This window comes from Mytilus trossulus, chromosome 6 (assembly GCF_036588685.1).
Source record: "Mytilus trossulus isolate FHL-02 chromosome 6, PNRI_Mtr1.1.1.hap1, whole genome shotgun sequence".
Classification (NCBI taxonomy): Eukaryota; Metazoa; Mollusca; class Bivalvia; order Mytilida; family Mytilidae; genus Mytilus; species Mytilus trossulus.
Window position 1 is genome coordinate 22,997,089 of NC_086378.1, and position 22,158 is coordinate 23,019,246.

At 29.9% G+C, this 22,158-nt stretch overlaps 3 protein-coding genes and 1 long non-coding RNA gene across 6 annotated transcripts in view; 3 read left to right on the forward strand and 1 right to left on the reverse strand.

Moving 5' to 3' along the window:
* Positions 1-654: 654 nt before the first annotated feature.
* Positions 655-4,460, forward strand: LOC134723259 (uncharacterized). The gene is made up of 4 exons (XM_063586879.1): positions 655-784; positions 2,249-2,384; positions 2,604-2,936; positions 4,283-4,460. The coding sequence occupies exons 1-4, from the start codon at positions 754-756 to the stop codon at positions 4,347-4,349; spliced, it is 567 nt and encodes a 188-aa protein (XP_063442949.1). The 5' UTR covers positions 655-753; the 3' UTR covers positions 4,350-4,460.
* Positions 4,461-7,290: 2,830 nt separating this feature from the next.
* On the forward strand, positions 7,291-9,726 carry LOC134723261 (uncharacterized). Its single transcript, XR_010108033.1, has 3 exons — positions 7,291-7,366; positions 8,590-8,723; positions 9,635-9,726. It is a non-coding gene; the product is annotated as an uncharacterized LOC134723261 (long non-coding RNA).
* A 1,036-nt stretch (positions 9,727-10,762) lies between these two features.
* LOC134723262 (uncharacterized) lies at positions 10,763-14,969 on the forward strand. Its single transcript, XM_063586880.1, has 3 exons — positions 10,763-10,853; positions 14,015-14,151; positions 14,779-14,969. Exons 1-3 carry the CDS (start codon positions 10,823-10,825, stop codon positions 14,920-14,922), a joined length of 312 nt encoding a protein of 103 aa, XP_063442950.1. The 5' UTR covers positions 10,763-10,822; the 3' UTR covers positions 14,923-14,969.
* A 5,799-nt stretch (positions 14,970-20,768) lies between these two features.
* The window catches only part of LOC134720944 (uncharacterized), a 31,986-nt gene continuing 30,596 nt past the window's right edge, over positions 20,769-22,158 (reverse strand). For all 3 annotated transcript variants that reach the window (XM_063583547.1, XM_063583550.1, XM_063583548.1), the window contains exon 12: positions 20,769-21,464. In XM_063583547.1, coding sequence (XP_063439617.1) covers positions 21,310-21,464 — 155 coding nt within the window. In that variant the 3' untranslated portion in view covers positions 20,769-21,309. The remainder of the gene's footprint in view (positions 21,465-22,158) is intronic.

A 22,158-nucleotide genomic window follows, 5' to 3' on the forward strand; every position in this document is an offset into this window, starting at 1 on the left:
CACAATACGCATGGATGTCCTTAAAATAAACGATTATCTGAATTTACATCTTAAACCCGTACTCAATTTCCATGCTTTTTTGTTGATTTTTTGTCGATTGTTGACAAACAGGTGACAATCGTTAATCTTCGACTTCAAAACACGAACTTTAATTACCTGCCATATTATCACAAAAATACTGACCGATTGAAACAAAAAATGACGTTCATACGAAACTTACACGAAAAAAAAATGATAAATTCGTGCGCAGAAGACTAAGTTAATGATGTGTGTATGCATTGGTTCCAGAATAAAGAGAACATTATTTGTCACCGGTCACTCGTTTCTTATGACTTTAAAGGATGTTGCTAACTTCTTAACTTTCTTCTTAAGTTAAACTTGTATGAAGTCTAATATAGTTTGATAACTAGAAGTTTGTCAAAGCTAGATAGAATACACGAATACGGTCAATTGAAGTCTACTTACGACTGAAATATCACGTTTATAAAAATGAGGTTCACGAAAGGTTGGTATATTTTTCAAACTAATATAAAGAAAAAAAAAACAAACGCGCAACAGAGTCTTAACAATCGTTTGAAAATGTTTGAAAAAAGACAAAAATATGAAAAATATTCCATGTCATAAACCCACTATATCAAACAAGTCACGTGATCAAAACATCATCCCCTCTTATTATGCTGATATTGAAAGCTATGCCCCGATTGAACCTGAATTTGTGTATACTTGTATCTTATCACTTTTAGAACTAACATCATGGAGATTCTACATATATTTATATCTTTAGGTATGTGTATTAAATAATTTGTTGAAATAAAATAAATAGCAAATATATTAAATGTTACGGTTGCATGACTGCAGATCCATTAGAAAAGAAACTACATTTGACGTTCGTTTGATATTTTATGTTAAAGGGATAGCGTTGACTGTATATTGTTAAAGGAAATGTTCAAATAAGTATGAAGTTATCTTGCTAAATCTATGTTACTACTTTAAGGAGCAAGGACACACTTTGAAATAATTACTAACATAACAAAGTATAATTTATATTATTCATAGAATTGTAGTACATTTACTTAGATTACCATACAATTTTGTAGTACTTAAATATATAGTCAATAATATGACATTTGTTTGATGTGTTTTATCATTTGATTTTGCCATTTGATTAGGGACTTTCCGTTTTGAATTTTCATGGAGTTCAGTATTTTTATGATTTTAATTTTTATACACACGATGGTTCCAGTTAAAAAAATGTTTGTCATAAAATTCAAGTAAAATGAGGTTTGCATTTTGTCAAAATCGTCCTTCAAAAATGTCTTTATTTGTGATCAAGGCTCTTTTAGATATTTCTTTGACGCATTTCAAAAAACAAATACTAAGAGACTTTTACCATTAAAAAGGACAACAGAACTCTGTCAAATTGTTGTGTGTGAAACAACTACATAAACAGGATAAAATCTATACAGTCAAAAGTGACCGACAGAATAACCAAATTAATATAAAGACTGCTTTGCATTAGGGGATTGGATTCTTATTTTTGTTCATAATTTATCTATACGTCATTGGAGGATTTAATTGTAAAAGTTATTTTCTATAAGCAAGAACGAATATACCAGAGGTACATTCAAACTCATAGATCGAAACGTCATTGCTAAACAAGAAAAACACAAACAGACAAATAATAATATTCACAACACAACATAGCAAAGTAAAGAATAGGCAACACGAACCCCACCAAACACTGGGTGTGATCCCATGAAAACATGTGGCAGAATCAGATGACAAAACATAATGCAGGTCTGCTATTGAATTGTCAAAGAACAAACATATATTATAGCCACTGTCTAACAGATAGGCGATTGCTCATAATAGTTTTGAACGAAGACATATGTTATTAAAGACAGACGAAAGATGAAAAAAGTACCCGGACAAACAAGTCGAAAAATACACTTACCACACAATGGCAAAAGTGAAATAAACATGAGAATGTATATTCATTTAACAAAAGTAGATACTTTCTTCATGGACTATGTTTTAGAGTGGCCTTCCCAAAACTTACTCTGTACATTGATGATATTTTCTGATATTACTACTTAGTTCTCTGCAATTTCAACCACATGTCTCAGCTTTTATTATCCTTTCGTAATTTGGTATTTCGATACTTTTCTTTATAAGTTAATGCTGTTGTCCTATCACTATGAAAAGATTAAATATTTCTTTATTCCAAATATATTTTTTGACTGTTTAGGACTTCTTGGGTTCACACAATCGTTTCTGATGCATCATGAACTTTGCGAAGAGATCATGTTTGTGGACTGTAAAACAGAGGCCTTACCAGGAAATAAATTATATCGAGATAACAATGGAATACTTTACGACAACTTGTAAGTATATTGAACAATATATAACCTACACTATATTTTAAATTAAAAATATGCAAGTTGTTATTAGTACCTTAATAAAAAGCTTTCTCCTTGATTCACTTTTATCAGGAATGACAATTGACGAATGTACAAATGTAATAGACCCTGAATATTTCAAGAGCTATATGTCAAAAAAGGATGTTAAAATCTAAAAAATAACATGTTTGCATATTTTTCTAGTTGTACATACAGCCAAGCAAAGTGTAAAGACATTTCTATTGATTTAGAAACCGTGTGTACCTGTGAGCGTCCTGGCACGAATAATCAAGTTTCAGGTACGTCAGTACAATGGACACCAACACAGAAAACTACGATGAAACCTTTGATTACAGCTTCATTTTCTACACCACCTACAGTACAGTCTACAATGGGTATGTCTGCAACTGTTCCATCCAGTGTACCTGTAACAACACAGAAAAATTTGGCATCAGCCTTTTGCCAAAATAAGGATTTGGTTAATTGTCCATCGAACACGGCACTTATATGTGGGTCAGATAACAAAAGCTATAGCAGGTAATTTTTTACAATGCTATAATCCTTTATTTTGCAATTTACCTTGTTGAAAGATAATTCATTATGGATTTTGTTATACATGATATATATTTATTTAATTAAGTATATTTCTGTTTTATGATACTTCAAAACACCTGTTTTGTTAGACCTTCAAACTTTTATGGTAGTCCTCTCCTCTTTTTCAAAATAACAAGTTATATAAAAAGATTGATTGACAAAATATGAATAAGAGAACCAGAAAATTAGAAAAAAAATATAGGTCCGTGTTATACTTTTTAAGATACAATCAATTACAAATTTTACGGGAAACGATTCTTTCTAAATTTTTCACACAGTTGACATTAACACATTTTTATAAGCAATGAAAAAAATACAAGAATTTACAATATTGTCAAAAATGACTCTTAAAACTATATGCAATGAAATTATAAAAAATAAAATAAGTTTAGCGAACATCCTTAAGACCTGTTTTCATTGGAGATTAATTGTAGGTTTCTTATAAAGCTATACGTTTGCAATTTAGATTTATATAAATAGTTTTCTTTTTGTTTCGTCATTGTTTATAAACATCGTCTGCTATCGACAATAATGGTCAATAATTAAAACTCAAAGTGTCAAACCTTGGTGAGGTACATTCGAGAAGGATTCTACCATCATCGTTTTTATTCTTTGCATATTTGAAACAGTGTTTCTTGACTGAACTTATCTTTTCTTTAATATACCAATTATCAATGTGACTCGTTTAAAAATTAAAATCATATACAATAGATACTTCAAGTTTCATAAGTTCATTGACCATGTTTGGATTTCAAAATCACAAAGTAAATGTGTTATTACCAAGTATTTATCGCTGCGAAAAAATATACAAATGCTGTTCATGCAAGGCTTTACTAAGTTTGAGCAAGAGTTCGTGAATAGATTATTATACGACGTATATATATACGATAAGCTGTGTATAATAGATTACATTTTGCATTATTTTACACAATATATACGATCCCTGGCACGACATTAACAATGATTAAGCAAGGGAACCTTATCATAATATATCACAAAAGATTGTATTTTACACCTTAAAACAAATATCAACCGCACTTAAACAGTTGTAAAGCTGCGTAGATTAAGCCCACAACCGAGAAGTGTGGATTATGATTATCTACATTGAGAGTTACTGAAAAAATCAGTTCAAAGAAAAAATAAATCTTACCAAGAGAGAATTTAAATGATCGAAGAAGTAAAAGAAATGCTTTGTCAATAGCAAAGTTTTAAAAGGATAGTTCCACTTTTCATTTTGCAACGCAATATTTGACTTTGGATTCTTAGCTAATTTTTCCTTTTTTATACAGATGTCAGCTTGCCAAGGCTCAGTGTGACAACCCAAATATTTCGATTATCAAGGAGGGAGCATGCTGATCCTAAGAGATATATTCATGAACTGTTTATATAAATTAGTTGTGTAATTAATGAAAAATGAGTTGTCTCGTGATTTGTATGGAGAAAGTATATTAAAAAAAATCACTATGGTCTAGTCTGAACAAAAGGAAGTGATTTTTTTTCATTAAAATGTGGTTTCTTCATCTAAACACCATCATATTGAAATTCAATGTATTTTCTTCTCTGTTTTTATACTTTTCATAAAGATGATTTTTTTTTCAGTTTGTGGTTGGGTTAGTCTTGGTTAGTCTTTAGTTTTCTTCGTTTTCACTATTACTTGTCTGTTTGTCTTTTTGTTTTAAAGCCCCACATGGCGTTGTCAGTTTATTTTCGATCTATGAGTGTGATTGTCTCTCTAGTATCTTTCGTCTCTCTTTAATCTAGTGTAAAAACAAATTGGGTAGATATAAATTATAGTTTATGTAATGACAAGAAACGTTTTTATCGGTGATGTAGCCAGTACTGGTAAAATACATGCAGTAAATTATAAACCCCAAAAACGTCGTAATACAAGAAAGAGTGAAAAAGAATCATTGAAACAAGTGAGCACCTAAATTCCCTGTGCAGATTAAAATTAGCTGTGAAATTCATGTTTTCGATTTGCCTAACATTTTTAGATCTGATTTATAATATACTTAAATGTAAATAAAAATAAAACAAAAAGGAAAAATAAAGAATGCATTGATTCGTACTAATATATCCATATTTTGTTGGTAATTTTGAATAGACAACATATAATTAACAAATTGGATGACCTTTTTAAATTGCCGATGGTCAACGAACCGATACAAACCTTAATATAAATATAAAAAGAAAGACAATGCAAGTGTATATAAATGATCTGAACTAGGCCTGCTTGATTTCCATGGTATAGATTAATGTAATTTGTAAAGCATCTGTTTAACTGCGTAAGAATGATGTTTGGGGCCGAATCAATCAACGAAATTGTTCTTTCCGTCGGTTCCTCTATTTCACTCTCAAATTTCCTTTTAGATTAGTAAATACGTATACACGTGATGTGTCCTTGCTCAATTAATCGCCATTTAAAATTGATGGTCCCTGGACTAAAGTTAAAAATAAGGTTAATATTTTACTTGCAACCAATGAAACATCATCAATGTAGCTCAACATGTTCAACTTGACTGCTTATAGCGAATTTATTGTTTCAAAATTTCGTTTCTTTTAAGGTTTGAAACCTTTTCTTATACCGTGTCTTTATTGTATTCCACATACTAGCAAATACTCCTTTATTATTTCATACTTTAAAGAATATAAAAGAGCATTGTAAACATTTGATATATATTCAAAACTGCATTGATGTTGTATGTATATCTGTCGTTGGTGTTTAAACCTTGTTTTTTTTGTTATAACACAATAAATAAAGGCAACAGTAGTATACCGCTGTTCAAAACTCATAAATCCATGGAAAAAAAACAAAATCGGGGTAACAAACCAAAACCGAGCGAAACGCATTAAATATAAGAGGAGAACAACGACACAACACCGAAACGCAACACACACAGAAACGGACCAAGCATCAGACAAAACACCACTCGAAGCTGGCAAATGGTAATGTTTAAGAAGATATCCGATTGAATGGACCATGAGGGGTTATTTTCTAGTTTGCTTTAGTATTCAAACTGTTTATAGTTATTTGTATCTTGATCATGTTATTTAAAGTTTATGCGTAACAGATTTAAAATAGAAACATTTATTAAACTCAATATGAAAGTAAACAAATAACCCATAAGTTCCTTTGAAAAAAATAAACATAAGTCGAACAAAGACAAACAAAAATGAAAATAAAACCAAGTCCACATTGGAAACTAAGAGATCGAGCTATTTAAACCCCGCCATTATACAGAAATAAACTCAGTTTCAGTCTGTATTAGTAGATTCATCTAATGGCCCAGTTAGGTGAACCAAATTGACAATCAAAGTTACAGGTCAAATACGAACTGGCAATGCCATGGCAAAAACGAAAAACGACAAAAAGACGAAAATAAAAATGCAAAACACAATCACAAGGTGAGTAAGTCTATTTGGGTAGGCCACTTTCTACGAAACGAGGACGGGATTGTGGTAAAGACAACTAGAACATATTTGTCATCTACAAAAAAACAGATTTGTTATAAAGTTCAACGAACTCGTGTTTTGACATCTTCCTCTACCAAGTAAATTGTGTTTCAAAATGCAAGTAGTTTTCAAAGTTTTCGGGCTTATATTTTAAAACATAAGACTCATCAGTAACGCTCTGATCAAAATAGTTCTTCGTGCACTTTAAATTATTCCTGAATAACTGAGCACTTTAATAAGAAAGATAAATGAATATAACTATTTTGATTTTGTGAAATAATGAAATATTAAGAACTAAACACATTTCATCAACCAATACCATTATGATCTTGAACTTAAATTATACAAAAGGTATATATTTTTTTCACCAACAACGTATCCGGTCGCCGTCAATGTTTTGTTGGTGTATATATTAAGACAAAGTCGGATATCAAATGGATACTAATTATGCTGTTATACATTGTTGTATTGCACTTAACGTTATGTTGTTTGTGTTTTTTCAATCAATACAATATTAATTGTTTTGTGAATTGAAATCACTACGTGTGCTATAAAATAATATTATCTTTAAATATAGAAACGTTTGAATGAGCAACTTAAAACCTGCATAGCTGTTCATCAAACTGCAATTCCGTTAAATATTCATCTAAGAAATTTCGGGTCAACTTCCATTTAGTAATTCCGAAGTCACATCTGTTTTATTGACAAGGTGGTCTAATTGGTTTTTAAAATGTCATTTCGTATCATATTACCTAATAGGAGACAATAATATTACTGAATATAAATTCCAGGTTTTTTTTTTATAACTACCAGTAATAGTATTACGTTAATGCTAAAACAATTATGTAAATAGCGTTATATAGCTGGAATTATATGCATATAGTGCACAGTTGTCTTTCTATTTTCTATATATTACTAGGGTAAGTTTTTTGTCACATTATAAAAATTAAAAAAAAATTGTATCTGTTATTTAAACAAAATGCTATCGTCAGTTCAAATATCTGTTAATCTAAATTAAAATAAAATGATTAATTCTAAATATTTAGGCAATAATCAATGAATTGAAAATATATATAAAAAACAAATTGATATCAAAAATGATAACCCACTGTACATGTGAACAAACACAGCATACATACCGGGATTGGATTTTTAAATTTGCGCCAGACGCACATTTCGTATACAAAAGATGACTCATCAGTGATGCTCGAATCAAAAGATGCTTTTAATTATCTAATTCAACAAAAATAATATAAATAACTCAAAATTTGAATCTAACTTAACATTCAATTGCTACGACACTAGCGCAAAATAAACTTGATGAACTCACTGGTTTGGTGTTGTTGCAAATATCAGGAAAAGAGGTTGTCGTCGAGCTACTTAAAGAGAATCCTGAAAGAGAAATAAAAAAAAAATGCATCCATCAAACGTTAATATAAATAAATGTTGAATTTAGAAAAGATTATTTTCCGAGGTCCGTACGACCAATAGAAATTGACCCTTTCTATATAATGTTGATTTTAAAATTTACTTATAGTGAAGGAAATAAATGTATCATTATGCAGAACTTAATATAAGGTAATGCTACATTCGGTTTTTTTTTCGTTTTTTTTTCGTTTTTTTTTTATTTTTTTTATTTTTTTTTATCTTTGAGTGTTTCAAATGTAGAGAACGTTCTGTCTCAAACAATGCCACGAAAATCCTTATGCTGACGTCATTCAACCAGAAGTCAACTAATTGCAAATTTAAAGTGTCAAATTTGGTAATACATGTACTAATTTTTATATTTATCTTAAGTTGTATACATTTTCAATAAATAACGTTATCCGCATAACATAATGCATTACTACACTACGTACTATTATAAATCCTTCTGTGAAATCATTAGAAATCCAAAGTAGGGTTTTCAGAAATAATAAACAAAAGTACTTGTGCAGCGTACTTCATTTATGACTTAATATCTATGTTATTAGAGTTCTATCTTGTAATTATATATAAGAAGCACAAGTATAACTGTCTAAAGTATGAACGATGCATAAATGTTTTTAATCATGTAACATGAAAAAGATGTATCTGTGCTGACGTTTCTGTCTCAAACGATAGTAATATCAGGTAACTTGGCGAGCAATATGTTTCTTTTTAGGTTGAAGCTGAAATCTATAATGAAATTGTTATTGGCAGCATTGTATGTCTTTGATTTATTAACTGTTTCGTATTGTCAATGTGGTCCATGTTTTCCTGCCCATTTGCAAGACATGTTTTGTTCAGCTGGACATGGTAAGGTATAGTATTTAAACGTTTTCAATTGTTGTTGTTTGACTTTAAAATTTGTAAAAAATTACCTATCTGGTACGGAATTGTTTATACTTAAATTTCAAGATAAAACACTGAGAAGATGAAATCCTTCGACAATTATCAATGTTTGTCATCCATGTTGTGAAACGCCATTAACAATGCATTATTGGAATAAATAACTTAAACGGTCATTTTATCAATATGCATAATACTTAGCAAAATATAAGCAATAGTCCTACCAAAACAAACATCTGACTAACGTCAAAAAAATTGTTTAAATTTTCTGGTGGATACCTTGATTGTTCTGTTACTCATAATACAATTTTAATGTCACGATTTGGAGATACGACACTTTTTTGCAAATAATCATTAAACGCAGAGTTGTTGAAAGCCTACACTGTATATCTGTATGTAATATATGCATTAAAATATAATTATGCATATTGTGATACCATATAGCTAGACACAAACGTAGCTTTTATATCAGTTTTTATCTTTATATCTTACAAAGTTAAGTATCAGACATGAGCGTTCAAACCCACAACGGGTTCAATAAGATTGTGTGAGCTTATTCAATATAAAAATACACATCACTCTGTTTTAGACAGAGATTATTATGTAGATTTATGTCTGCATGTCACATTTCAAATGGTCCTGAATTTTCTTATACAGAAAAACTGAACAATAACAAACTGGAGTCCGTCAATGATGCTTGTGGTTTTATATCGATAAAAATTAAAACAATAACATGATGCTGACTTGTTATATTTTTTAATCAATCGTAACTTGCTATTTTATTAAAGTATCGAGTATGGTATGGTCGAGGTTCATACGCATATTTTCTAAAACCAAAATTGTTTTTCTTTTCTTTTTCTGTTTCTTTTATTTCACAGTAATCCTTGCACTTCCGACAAAAGTGACGTCTAAAATAGTAAAAGGCGGGACAGATACGTTCTATCGTTCATTGGTGGTACAAGTTCTGAAGGTATGTACTATTCAGAAGTAATAGTATATGACACTGCCTGTCTTATGTAAGGAGTCCGCAATGTGCATGCTGTTCAAATACACTTTCATTTGTTAAGGTTCATGTGGACCCTATGGCTAAAATGGCCGTATTTTCACCTTAAAATTTACTCTGAGTACAAACAAACCTGCGCATCTGTAAAAAAATTCAGGCATAGCATGCCCTAGATAAATAAATTTTAAATATGTTTTATGTTTTAGAAAAATAAAAACTTACCAGGATTTTGCTGTGCACTTTTTTTACTTCCTCCAGAAGGTGCCAAAATAAACTAAGTTGGGAAACAGGTTTCAGAACTTCCCCACAGGTAAAAATTAAAGTGAGCATTTTTAATTGACATAGACATTAGATGGACAATAGATACCTGACAATAATTGGTTATGTAAACTGTGTACCTGAGTGGACCATATCAAGGTAAACTCAACTGTTTGTTAATTTTATCATCTTCTGCAGAGACGAAAAAAAGTGTACGGCAAAATCCAGTTAAGTTATGAATTTTCTAAATCATACAATGCATTTGAATTCTATTTATTTAGGGCATGCTATGCCTTAAAACTTTTCCAGATGCACAGGTTTGCCTGTACTCAGAGAAAATTTTGAGGTGAAAATACGGCCATTTTAGCCATAGGGTCCACATGAACCTTAACAAAATAATAAAAATGAATTCAGCACAATGTCCAATCTTTACCAGTTTGTTTTTAGTATAACCCTAGAACGGGGTCTTATTAAAAAAAATCCCTTTCAAATAAGTGGAAACAGAAGTCCATGTGTCATAGAATTCTATCGTATAACTAAATAATTATATAAAATAACAATGTCATATCATAGGCAAAATGCCGACTACTGGTCTTCTGAAGCTTCTGGAAGGGAAAAGCTAACTACAACGGCATTATACAGCTTTTATTTTTATAACATGCATTTGATTTTTTTTAAATATTTTTTTTTTACGCCATAACATATCACCTTTAATTTGCAGCAAGGCTTACCTCCTCTTAGAAAAGGGAGCATCGTTACTTTAATATCAAGTGCTTGTAATGGGGCAGGTTGTCAAAAATTTACCATGAGATTATTCGGAGGTTATATTATCGGGGGTATGTACTATTATATCTAAAATGACTAACATTACATTAGTATGTGCTTATAACAAGATATCCTGTTTTAAAGCATATTTGATCAAGTTACTGTTGCAGACATGCTCATGCGTTTCATAATTAGCAAAATGTAAAAATGGCCTGTATATAGAGGATTCACGGTTAGAGTTTAAAGTGCTACAAAATATTTTTCTTGACCTCATTCCGTAAAGTATCTGTACAAATCATTTTCTAAGCCTAATTTATGTTTTGATACATCTATTTCCAAGTATACATGTTTCAAGTTCTTAGTCTAATATTTCGGTTTTTGTTTTTGTTATTTCATTTTACTTTGTGACGAATATACAGTTTTCTCGAATGTAATGATATGTTTGAATTTTTTTCGATTTCGAAAACTGACAACGCCATGGCTAACAAAGAAAAAAGACAAACAGACAAAAAATACTACACAAGTCACAACATAGAAAAATGAAGACTAAGCATTACTAACCCCACCAAAAACAGGGGTTTATCTGTTATAAATTGCTTTCGTCTAAAGCTCCTTTCCGATATAAGGAACGCCCTAAAAATCGTATGTAAACGTCAATGATAAATAAAGGTATTTAATTTGCAAGGAACTATCAGTAAAAACTTTAAAACGACCTTTAAAAATATACAAAATTTATCAGTTTATACAACTGAACCTTGGTTTGATATTTTTATGAAAAATGAAGGGTAAACTCCATTTAAAAAAAAAATAATAGCTTTTCAAAATAGATGCTCATACATTCTTCCACGTTAACGAAACGACGCGCTTAGTGTTCATAATTATAAGCATGGTATCTTTGGATGAGTTTATTCATTCTTTACTTATATAAGGTATTGGCAGATTTTAATGTTCTAATATAGTTGCCTTTTATTTGTCAATACTTTCAAACAAGTAATGCTTGTATCGCGTTTTAAAAAAAATGCTTGAATGTATAAAATTCATGAAACATTATTTTTTACTTTCTATTTTCCAGTGAGTGTCAATGATAAATTAAAATAAATATTTTCTTGTATGCAGTTTTAATGATTTACAAATAAATAAATAAATGAACGCGCTGTCGCTGAAGTATTATTACTTACTGTTCACGTTGTATGCTTAATTTGATTAAGTATGAATAAACAAAATCACGATTATGTTTTTATGCATTGCATTACATTATAACTTTCATAAATGAAATTTTCACATGAAAATCTTGATCAGTGTATGAAAGTAGTGTTTCCATGCTATAATTTTCTTAAAGATGTGTGTGTGGGTTTTTTTAAATATAAGAAAAATGATACATGTGTTAATACTAACTTCCGTTATACATGTATCCATATGCATATTATCAATCTTTTCTTGACAGGAAATGATATGTACTTTTAAAAGGCACTATGCTTAGCTCAATTGAACACGACTCTAATCTTAAACGTCGGAATGAATTGTACAAAAACCGTATGACACATTCATCCTGTGTATGAAAAAATGATAATAACGCTTTATAAATTGAATGCGTCCAAAGTGTTTTTCCTAGATTTACCGTCATCAAGAACATTCAAAACCAAATATTTAATATGACTTGCGGTTTCAGTTAACCCATTGCCAATTTCCCATTCCTCAGAAGTAGCATATTGTTTGTCCTATCATATATAGCACTTATATAACTCAGCTGATATGTAATAACGCGCTAGCACACAAACAGGTACGACCTTTTAAACAGGAGAGGGATTTCATTACAAGACTGATCCCAAAGATGATAAGGAAGAATACTACGGATTATAAATGTGTCGAGGTTTGTGATTGGATAACAACACAGAGATATCAGTATATATAATCAGGAATCTGCCGGGGTATATACGACGTTTTTATCCCCAATTGGAACCTCAAAAACGTCATCATAACACCGGTTACTATGTGGCGTATTCAAAAGCTATACAGAACACTAAGGAATGTCAGAGGCTCACAGAAAGAAAATAATGACATGCTTCAATCAATAATCCATTTTAGATACAAAATCACGCAATTTACACTTTTAATACAAAAATTTAATGTTAAAAATATTCAACTGATTGTATAGTTCGTTCTTATGTTGTACTGTTATACCACTACTGTCCCAGTTTAGGAGGTGAGAACCCGCTAACATGTTTAACCCCGTCACATTATTTATGTATATGCCTGTTCCAATCCAGGAGCCTGTAATTCAGTAGTTGTTGTTTGTTCATGTGTTACATAGTTGTTTTTCGTTCATGTTTTTACATAAATAAGGCCGTTAGTTTTCTCGTTTGAATTGTTTTACATTGTCTTATCGGGGCCTTTTACAGCTGACTATGCGGTATGGGCTTTGTTCATTGTTGAAGGCCGTACGGTTACCTATAGCTGTTAATGTTTGTTTCATTTTGGTCTTTTGTGGATAGTTGTCTCATTGGCAATCATACTACATCTTTTTTTTTATATTATAAATTATTAAATACACTATAAAATTATGCTCACATTAAATTAGAAAATCCAGGACGTATGCCGAACATATCAGGTTGGGTTTTTCAATATATAGCCACACAATCATACAAACACAAAATATGTTATCTAAAACTTTATTTAAACTATTTGTTAACGGGGAAAAAATTGTCAAGATGTAAAGAGTGCATTAAAATGGATTACTCAAAATATTAAAGAAACAATAAACATGTAATGAATATACATGCTGCATTGAGAATGATCAACAAATACCTGCACTGGAAAATAACATTAAGTCAGGAATAATTCGTAATATAGATGTAATTCAGGTCTCAGACAGGGTATAAACTGAGACATTCCCGGCTTAGGGCTTATATCCCCTTGGCCTTCGGCTCGGGGGATATAAACTCTAAGCGAGGAATGTCACAGTATATACCCTGTCTCTGAGAACTTTTAAAATAACATATAATATCTTATTTCGATACAACAAAACGTTTATGGTATATCACGCTGTGATATACCGATGCGATGTGTAATATTCGCTGTTCTAAATATACCAGACAAAAAAGGTTAGCGCTTGTCCTTTAGCTAAATACAGTAAAAACGCTTTTTGCATAGAGAGGTTCAAGTTTCTTATGATTTTAAGAACTGCATGATTCAATTGTATATTTATTTATTATTTCATTTGTATCTTAAACAGCGCAACTTAACCAAAATGGTGATCAAATGAATGTCGGCGGATGTGGAATGAATAAACTCAGATCACAATATACAAGCTGTGAAGTAGATTTAATGTACGCTGTAAAACAAGGAATGGGATACGATTGTTCTTGTCAGGTATTTTTTAATAATTATATCAATTTGTTGTTGCTGTGTATGTTTATTTGTGTTACTACGTCTTTTGATTGTCGATATTTTGATTGTTTTAAGTCATTTTGGTTGATATCTTATAGTGTGTTTTTCTATGTTGTGATGTTACACTATCTTCAAGATAAGGGTGAAGCTTTAATACCATTAAAACGTTTAAACTCGCTGCAATTGTTTCCACCTTTCCTAAGTCAGGTATCGAATGTTCATTATTTTTCATTTGTTGATATGGTTCATAAGTATTTCTTGTTTCTCATTTTATATAGATTAGACCGTTGGTTTTCCCGTTTGAATGGTCTCACACTAGTAATATTTTGGGGCCTTTATAGCTTGTTTATAAATTATGTCTTGGATTGAGATTCTTCTAATTTGCACACCTCATCTTTTTATATCTACATTACTTTAATTGTTCAGAATAACACAATTATTTAATGCATTTTTACCATAGGTAATTTATCAAAACTGAGTAATTGTCATTGGTTCAAACACAATATATCATTTTAGCCATGCCAATGTTAGAGCATTTGTCAATGAAAATCAATAATACCACTGGAACGATATGAACAACTATATATATATATACTTTATATTTTGTAGATAGAGCACTGTTTGCAACATCAAGCTGACGCAGGACTATGCAAATCCAATGACAAGTGTTATATCCATGTTACTGATAATAAAAATTCCACAGCTAACTGTAAACGAGGGTTAAATGGTAAATGCAATTGGAATGCATGTTAAAAAGGACAACTTGTGCAACAGAAATGAAAATAAAAATATGTTTTGTGTTTCATTTATCAGATATGTGTTTCCAAATGACAACTAAGAGTCGATTTGGGACATTTAAATATCAAGGCAAGGGATCATCTAGTGATCATCTGAAGAATGGTTTTCATGGATAGCAGTTTGTGCTGACATGAATTGTCATTGATATGGTTATATTTATAAATTTACTGTTTACAAATTTTTGAATTTTTTTAAATACTAAGGCGTTTCTTCCTCAGGCATATATTACCTTAGCTGTATTTGGCAAAACTTTTGGGAATTTTGGTCCTCAATGCTCTTCAACTTCGTAATTTATTGGCCTTTCAAACTTTTTTGGATTCGAGCGTCACTGATGAGTCTTGTAGACGAAACGCGCGTCTGTCGTATTTACTAAATTTAGTCCTGGTATCTATAATGACTTTATTTACCAGCTTTTAGAATATTGCATCCATTTATATTATACCATACTATTGACCTATCCATTTATTGATTATATGTGTAATTTCCAGTCAAATACAAATATTTTTACTCAGATAAACACAAATAGTAAATGCTCCTTCTCTTACAACAGAATGACAGGACGAGGACCACTTCTGGGATACTTGCAAGAATCTGATGGGGTTAGTGTTGCTCAGTCTTTAGTTTTCTATGCTGCGTGTTTTTCCAAGTCGTTGCCAGTTATTTTTTCCTTTTGAGTTTAAATGTAACTTTGTTATCCCTTTATCTCTTATTTAACATACGGTACAATTATTTTGGAACAAGTGAAAATGAAAACACTATGAACATAAAAATAAAAACCTAACGCACAAATAAAACATTAATTCAAATAATTCATAGAAAAAAGGATTTATAAAGGAAAATTCATTTTTATTGGGAATTGTGAAGGGAAAAGTGGCAGGGTGTTAAATTCTTGCATGTACCTAGAAATACCATAATTTATACAGATACAATAAGATATGTTGACCCGACATGAAAACCTTTAATTTTATGGGATCAATGTCTATTTCTACAGGCACTTGTCTATATCCTATATACCTTAATTAGGGTATATAGGGAAAAAAGTGCCTTTGTCTCTCCAACCCCATGTGGTTTTTTCAAGAAATGTTTCACGCCCTATATATATTTTGGAGGAGGGATAATTTATATTCAAAACGGATTGATACTTCAGTCTGAGAGGATATGATGTATTACTTAGTTGTTATTGGCATTGAACTGGCTTTCAGTAGTTGTGAATGCTCTTATTTTGGTGCTTTATGTCTTTTGTTTTTATCATAATTGTATCTGTGCCTCATACCAACCTTTTGAGTTAAGACAATTTCATAGGATGTTTTTAGTTTTTCTTATGTTTTGCTATTACACCAATGACCTAGGTAAGGGGTAAAGTGCTCACAATCATGTTTAAACCCCCATATTAATTATGTACCTGTCCAAAGTTAGGAGCCTGTAGTTCAGTGGTTGTTGTCAATCATAATTTTATTATTTGATTTTCGTTAATTGTTTTGTTATAATTCAGTCATTTGTTTTCTTGTTTGAATAATCTCACATTTTTCATGTCAAGGCCTTTTAAAGCTGACTATTTAGTATGAATTTTTCATTGTTGAAGGCCGTATAATTGCTTATGTCTACGATATTTAAACTTTAGTGGATAGTTATCTCATTGGCAATCATACCTCATCTTATTACTTATTATATATTTGTTATCATCATGATATTATAGTTGTCAAAAGATGAACTAGATTTGAATAAGTTCACCTAGGTAAACAACTGACTTTACTCCTGATGTCTGTCTTCAGCCTGTACTTCAGAGAAATATTTTACTTATTCTCTGTTCCTAAGTATATATCAGCCTATTTGTTGTCCTGGTAAAAAATGTAAAAGATTATTTAAGTAAATGTTTATTTAACCGAAAACACATTTTTAAAGCTGATTTCATTTTGATACATTAACATCTCAATTATCAAACTTAATATTTGTAGATTTGAAGAAAAAAAAGACGACTTGTGCATATAAAAACTAAAACAAAAACTAAGAATAACTAAACATTAGTTTAAGGAATGTACAACATTTGCTACTCTATAGAAAATAATGCTGAAAGGTGTTTATTTTTTTTAATGTAAAAATGTAAATCAATTGGATTCAAAATGTGCATAAATAAGTATGAGGATTTCTGATAACTTTTAAAATACAAACATAGAGTGAAACATGTAGTATTATTTAACTTAGTAGCCCATAAAGAATTATTGACAGGTAATAAGCAAGGGCAAAAACATCTATAAAAAGCTTATTTCATTTCAAAATATGTTAAATCATGAAAAATTTGCTCTTTTCATACACTGTTACAGTGTAATAAATATTCACCATTATATAAAAATAGTTTTTTTCTTAAAATTTTTATGTACATTGAATGTTAATCATGTAAGAGAAAATAAATGTATATGCTAAAATAGGAACATTAAAATCATTCAATGAATGTCAGAATATGTCATGGAGTACAGAATGCTCTTTAACAGTTTGCCTAATGTTCCATGGAGCAAATTTAAAGTTTCTGATTAAAATGGGACATAAAATTAATTGGAGGGGGATATATGGAGGGAATGAGGTAAACCTGTACACCCCTTCTTTTGAGCTGGAATATAATAACCCTTAAAGGATGGATGTCTCTCAAATATGATTAACCACCACCAAATGTGTAAAATTTTAATAAACTTCATTGACAATAATCTTTTGACCATTTTTCGAGTTTAAAAAATAAATTACATCAACGCATACTTAGGCACATTTAGATTTTAAAAAGCTGTGAAACAGTAATATATCAGTTGTTGTACTTATATATGACTAAGTAAAAACCTCAAATAGACTGTAAAATTTAATGTACATTTTTAAATTTATCAAGATATATATAGTGATCAATTGAAAAAATATACATGTTTCCTAATATTTTGCTGAGTAAAAAGTTTCATAGATGCCAACCCCCTTTTGACACCATCAGTAACAAACTATCAAATTTTCCGTATTTTTGAAAAGTTTTCAGTAATCATTCATAAACTTGCATTTACTAATAAAAATTACTGAATTGTGGTTGCAAAATGATGTGTTCTAAAATTTGTCGTTCAACATGTTGTCTGTAGTATGTATTCCATTCATTAATTGTTCAGATGTTCTCGACTCGTACATTTTCGTTTTGTCAAGGAGAAGTAGAGAAAGGGGGAAAGCTACTCCATAAAATGCAAGGTTGCCTATTCGGAAGTCAGTTAGTGCCCAACATTAGGTTGATAACTCCCGAGAAACCGGAAGCATTATGTGGGCGTTTTCTAAATACCGGACCAGGACGGAAAAGTAATGATAAAAATCCGCGTTTTACAAAATTGAACGGCGATGATTGGGAATCCGTAACTATTCGACTATGACCGTAATAGCGTAGTTTTTATCGCAAAATCGGAAAAACTACGGAAAAATCGTAATGGTTGGCATCTATGAAGTTTAGTAAAGATTATTATATGAAATGAAAAATGAGGTAGATATATCATTAAGGAATCATCTCAATTCTAGTAAATATAGCAATAAAAATACATCATAGAAAAACAAAACACAATAAATAAAAACATGATAAAATTACAATGATGATTTAAGTCTTTTAAATAAAATCACACAATTTATAGATTTCATGAGATTGTCTGGATTTACCTTCATCAGGTACGTACAAAGCAGAATATAAGAAACCAAGGATGTCTAAGAACTGTAAGAATGGAAGAGCTGTATGACAAAAAAGAAACTACAACTTACAAGAAGTTCTCATTTGTAACAAGCAAACTAAATAATTGGCTATGAGAAGAAGAATACATTTCGATTTCAGACAATATGCATTTGTGTACTTTACAACAATTTCCTGACCAAAGAAATCTCTTTTCGAAAGGACACTATTCGATTAAACGGAATGATGCAGATTTTTGAAAATATATTTAAATCTGTTAACCTTGATTGCAAATTTAAAAAAAATCAATGACCAGTTATAGACATGATGTTCAAAGATATGATTTTGATTTCAGCATAACATTTACTAAGATTTATCATAACAAACAATTGTTATTTTGAAGCTATAAAGTGTTATTTATATAATTGTTGGAAAGACATATTATGATTGGTTGATTGTCCAATAAAAACATAAAAAAAAACTTGTGGTTTATTATTAACATTACAAATTCGATTAGAACTGAATTTCTAATTTGAAAATAAAGAATTTAAAGCTATAGTTAAATATTAAATAATGACTGTTTTTTTTCAGTTAGTCCTATGTTTTTTTTCTTACTCACTAAAATGTAGAAGGAATTACATTATTAAATAACCTTTACAGTTTTGCAACTGCAACACATTCAATGTTTAGATATGACGAATGCAATTGTTTTAAAGCATAAATATTATTAGGTCTATAAAAACTTATTAACACAAACATAGCAATCACATTTTCTAGTAGTTTTCCTCAATATTGAAAATTAGAATTCTAATTCGAGGCTTTGAGCAATCAAGACCACTACTGCATGTGTATTATCTTCAAAGAGTCATTAAATAAAAATCAAAGTAGTTATATAATAAATTCAATGCACTGTATACTTTGGTTAATTGTATGTATTTTTGTACCCTTTCAGAACCTGTAAACTAGTCTGGGAATGATATACAATCATAACTTCATTTTCATTACTATTATCTAAATCTATGGATTTTTTTTAAGTATTGCACATCTTCAACACAAATTTTATATAAAATAAAAGTAAAGGACATCAAAATTTGGTTATATATCAGGCAAGTATAAGTAAATGAAAAATATTTATCAAGTTATTATATAGAAAAAATATCACAAGTCTATTCTTGGCATAAAAAACATACAGTGTTAAGATTAAACAATACCAAGAAATTTCAAAAATTTCAAAACATTTTTGTTCCACAGTATTCATCATTTGGTACTATTGTCCCTCTACTATCGTAGGTGGGGCATAAAAAAATTACAAAAACTCAATTCGCTGTTTCAGAACCTAATACCTGCAAGTAATATTTTCATAAACTTACACCAAAATGATTTGTTAAGAATGAACTCAAAAATGGAAATTCAATGAATGATCATGATGTAATGTTACTTTCATTTTGGTGTACTAACAACGAGATTACCCATATACCTTCACATAAAAGAGGTGAATTTTCTTGAAGTATTTCTATCACATTTGCTGGAAAGTAATCCTCAAAAAGTTGATTGTATTCGGTAACTAAAGAAGAAGAAGGGAAATCAATTGACTTTTTTCAACTTTGTTCTGTACACAAAAACTGTCAAAAGACAAAAAATAATTATGATATCACATTTACATATCAAGAAAGTATATTTATCACATATTTCACAGCTGCACACATGTAACTATTAACTATAAAAAGTGGTTATGTTTTTTTTTATAAATTTTGTTCATGAAAATACTTAGTACTCAAAAATTGACAAAGAATGATACAATTAATATGTAAATATATTTAGTGTAAATGAAATAAATTAAGAACATGATGTACAACATAAAAGAATATATGATTTATAGAAAAATAAATGATAAATATAAAAAAAGTGTAATTTCATATCAAAACTTTTCATTGCTATTATAGAAATTCCAGTAAGTTATATTTGTTCATTTTAATTAAGTAACTCAAAAACTTCTCCGTTTTATTATCTTTAGACAATAAATGAAAGTTTAATAACATTTTTTGCACCTAAAGAGTTAAAAACAAGCTATTATTTCAGCTTGGAATTTTCATAATTTCTTGTGCTTGGATTTTTAAATTAATTTCATGCTTATTCTGTATTATAATGTTTTGAGTGATGCATAACACTTTCCACACAATGTATTTTGTATAGATAGTGTTGTGCACGGCACAGTATATTCTATTAAAAATGTGCTACCTTCTTTGTCATAGAAAGTGGTGTCTGCCACACAGAACATCAAAATACAGAATAAACGTGGAATTTAGTAAAAAATTCAAGCACAAGAAATTATGAAACTTCCATAATCAAAAATAATTCCAAGTTGAAATAATAGCCTGTTTGAAACAAATTCATTGAAGTTGTTCAATGAAAAAACGTCATCTGTTAATATTATCAAAATCAAATATTCATAATTTCAAAAATGAAAAGATTAAAAATCCATTTACTGAAAATCTTTCAATATTAATAGAATTTTGCAACACTCCTGTAAAATTAAAAATAGTAGAAGTAATCACATTTGTATGACAATTCAAATTAACATATATTCTTATTCATAAACTTGCAAAACTGGAGGTTAACAATATTGTATAAATCAATGGTTTATTAAGTGTTTTTTTGTAAGTAATGGAAATTTAAAAACTTGTATTGACTGTTTTCTTCACCATTTGTATCTCTTCATCAGCTGGTGGGTCTATCTGAGATATGAGATAAGCTGTCACGTCTATATCTACATCTTTCAATGTCTTTAAGTACTCTGTACTGTAGGAATCTTCACCATTTTTAAGATCTAAACAAACAAAAAATAACATTGTACAGAAAATATGTTTAACAAAAATGTGTCCATAGAACTGGACTACCATTTTCTATGTTTATTGGACCATGCTATTGTGGTCAAAACTTTAATTTTGCATTATTTAGGTAGATCATATCATAGGGAACATGTGTACTAAGTTTCATTTGATTTGACTTCAATTTCAACAAAAACTACCTTGACCAAAAACTTTTAACCTAAAGGGGGACAGACAGATGAATGAACAAAAGAATGGACTCACAGATCAAAAACATTATACCCCTACCTAGGTGGGGCATAAAAAATATTAAAACCCCAATCTCACATCTTAGAACATGTCCTTTCAAAAGGACATCAAATAAAATAAGAGTTTGTGTTTTGTATTCACTCTATCATCTAAATGAGGGTCTACAATGGGTTTACAGAATAGAGAATGATAGGCTAAAACTACACAAATATGGGTTTAACAATAAAGGATAGATAAATATAAGTAAATAAACAACCCAAAAATTAAATAATGGGGCATTAAAGCTAATGCAGATAAAAAAAAACACAAGCTACACTTTGTTCAATAGGCTAAAAATATGTGCTTCAGAATTTCTTTTCAAATGCTGTAAATTCAGCAATCATTATGCATGTTATGAGATTTTAATAAATGTAAATATTAGGACTTAAAATGTTTAATAAGAAC

Bases quoted from the DNA above. Each gene is read 5' to 3' on its own strand.
- LOC134723259 (XM_063586879.1), top strand. From the start codon at position 754: ATGGAGATTCTACATATATTTATATCTTTAG. The intron at 2,385-2,603 runs GTAAGTATATTG...ATATTTTTCTAG, and splicing joins GGAATACTTTACGACAACTT to TTGTACATACAGCCAAGCAA. The intron at 2,937-4,282 runs GTAATTTTTTAC...TTTTTTATACAG, and splicing joins GATAACAAAAGCTATAGCAG to ATGTCAGCTTGCCAAGGCTC.
- LOC134723262 (XM_063586880.1), top strand. From the start codon at position 10,823: ATGAGATTATTCGGAGGTTATATTATCGGGG. The intron at 10,854-14,014 runs GTATGTACTATT...TATCTTAAACAG, and splicing joins CGGAGGTTATATTATCGGGG to CGCAACTTAACCAAAATGGT. The intron at 14,152-14,778 runs GTATTTTTTAAT...TATATTTTGTAG, and splicing joins GATACGATTGTTCTTGTCAG to ATAGAGCACTGTTTGCAACA.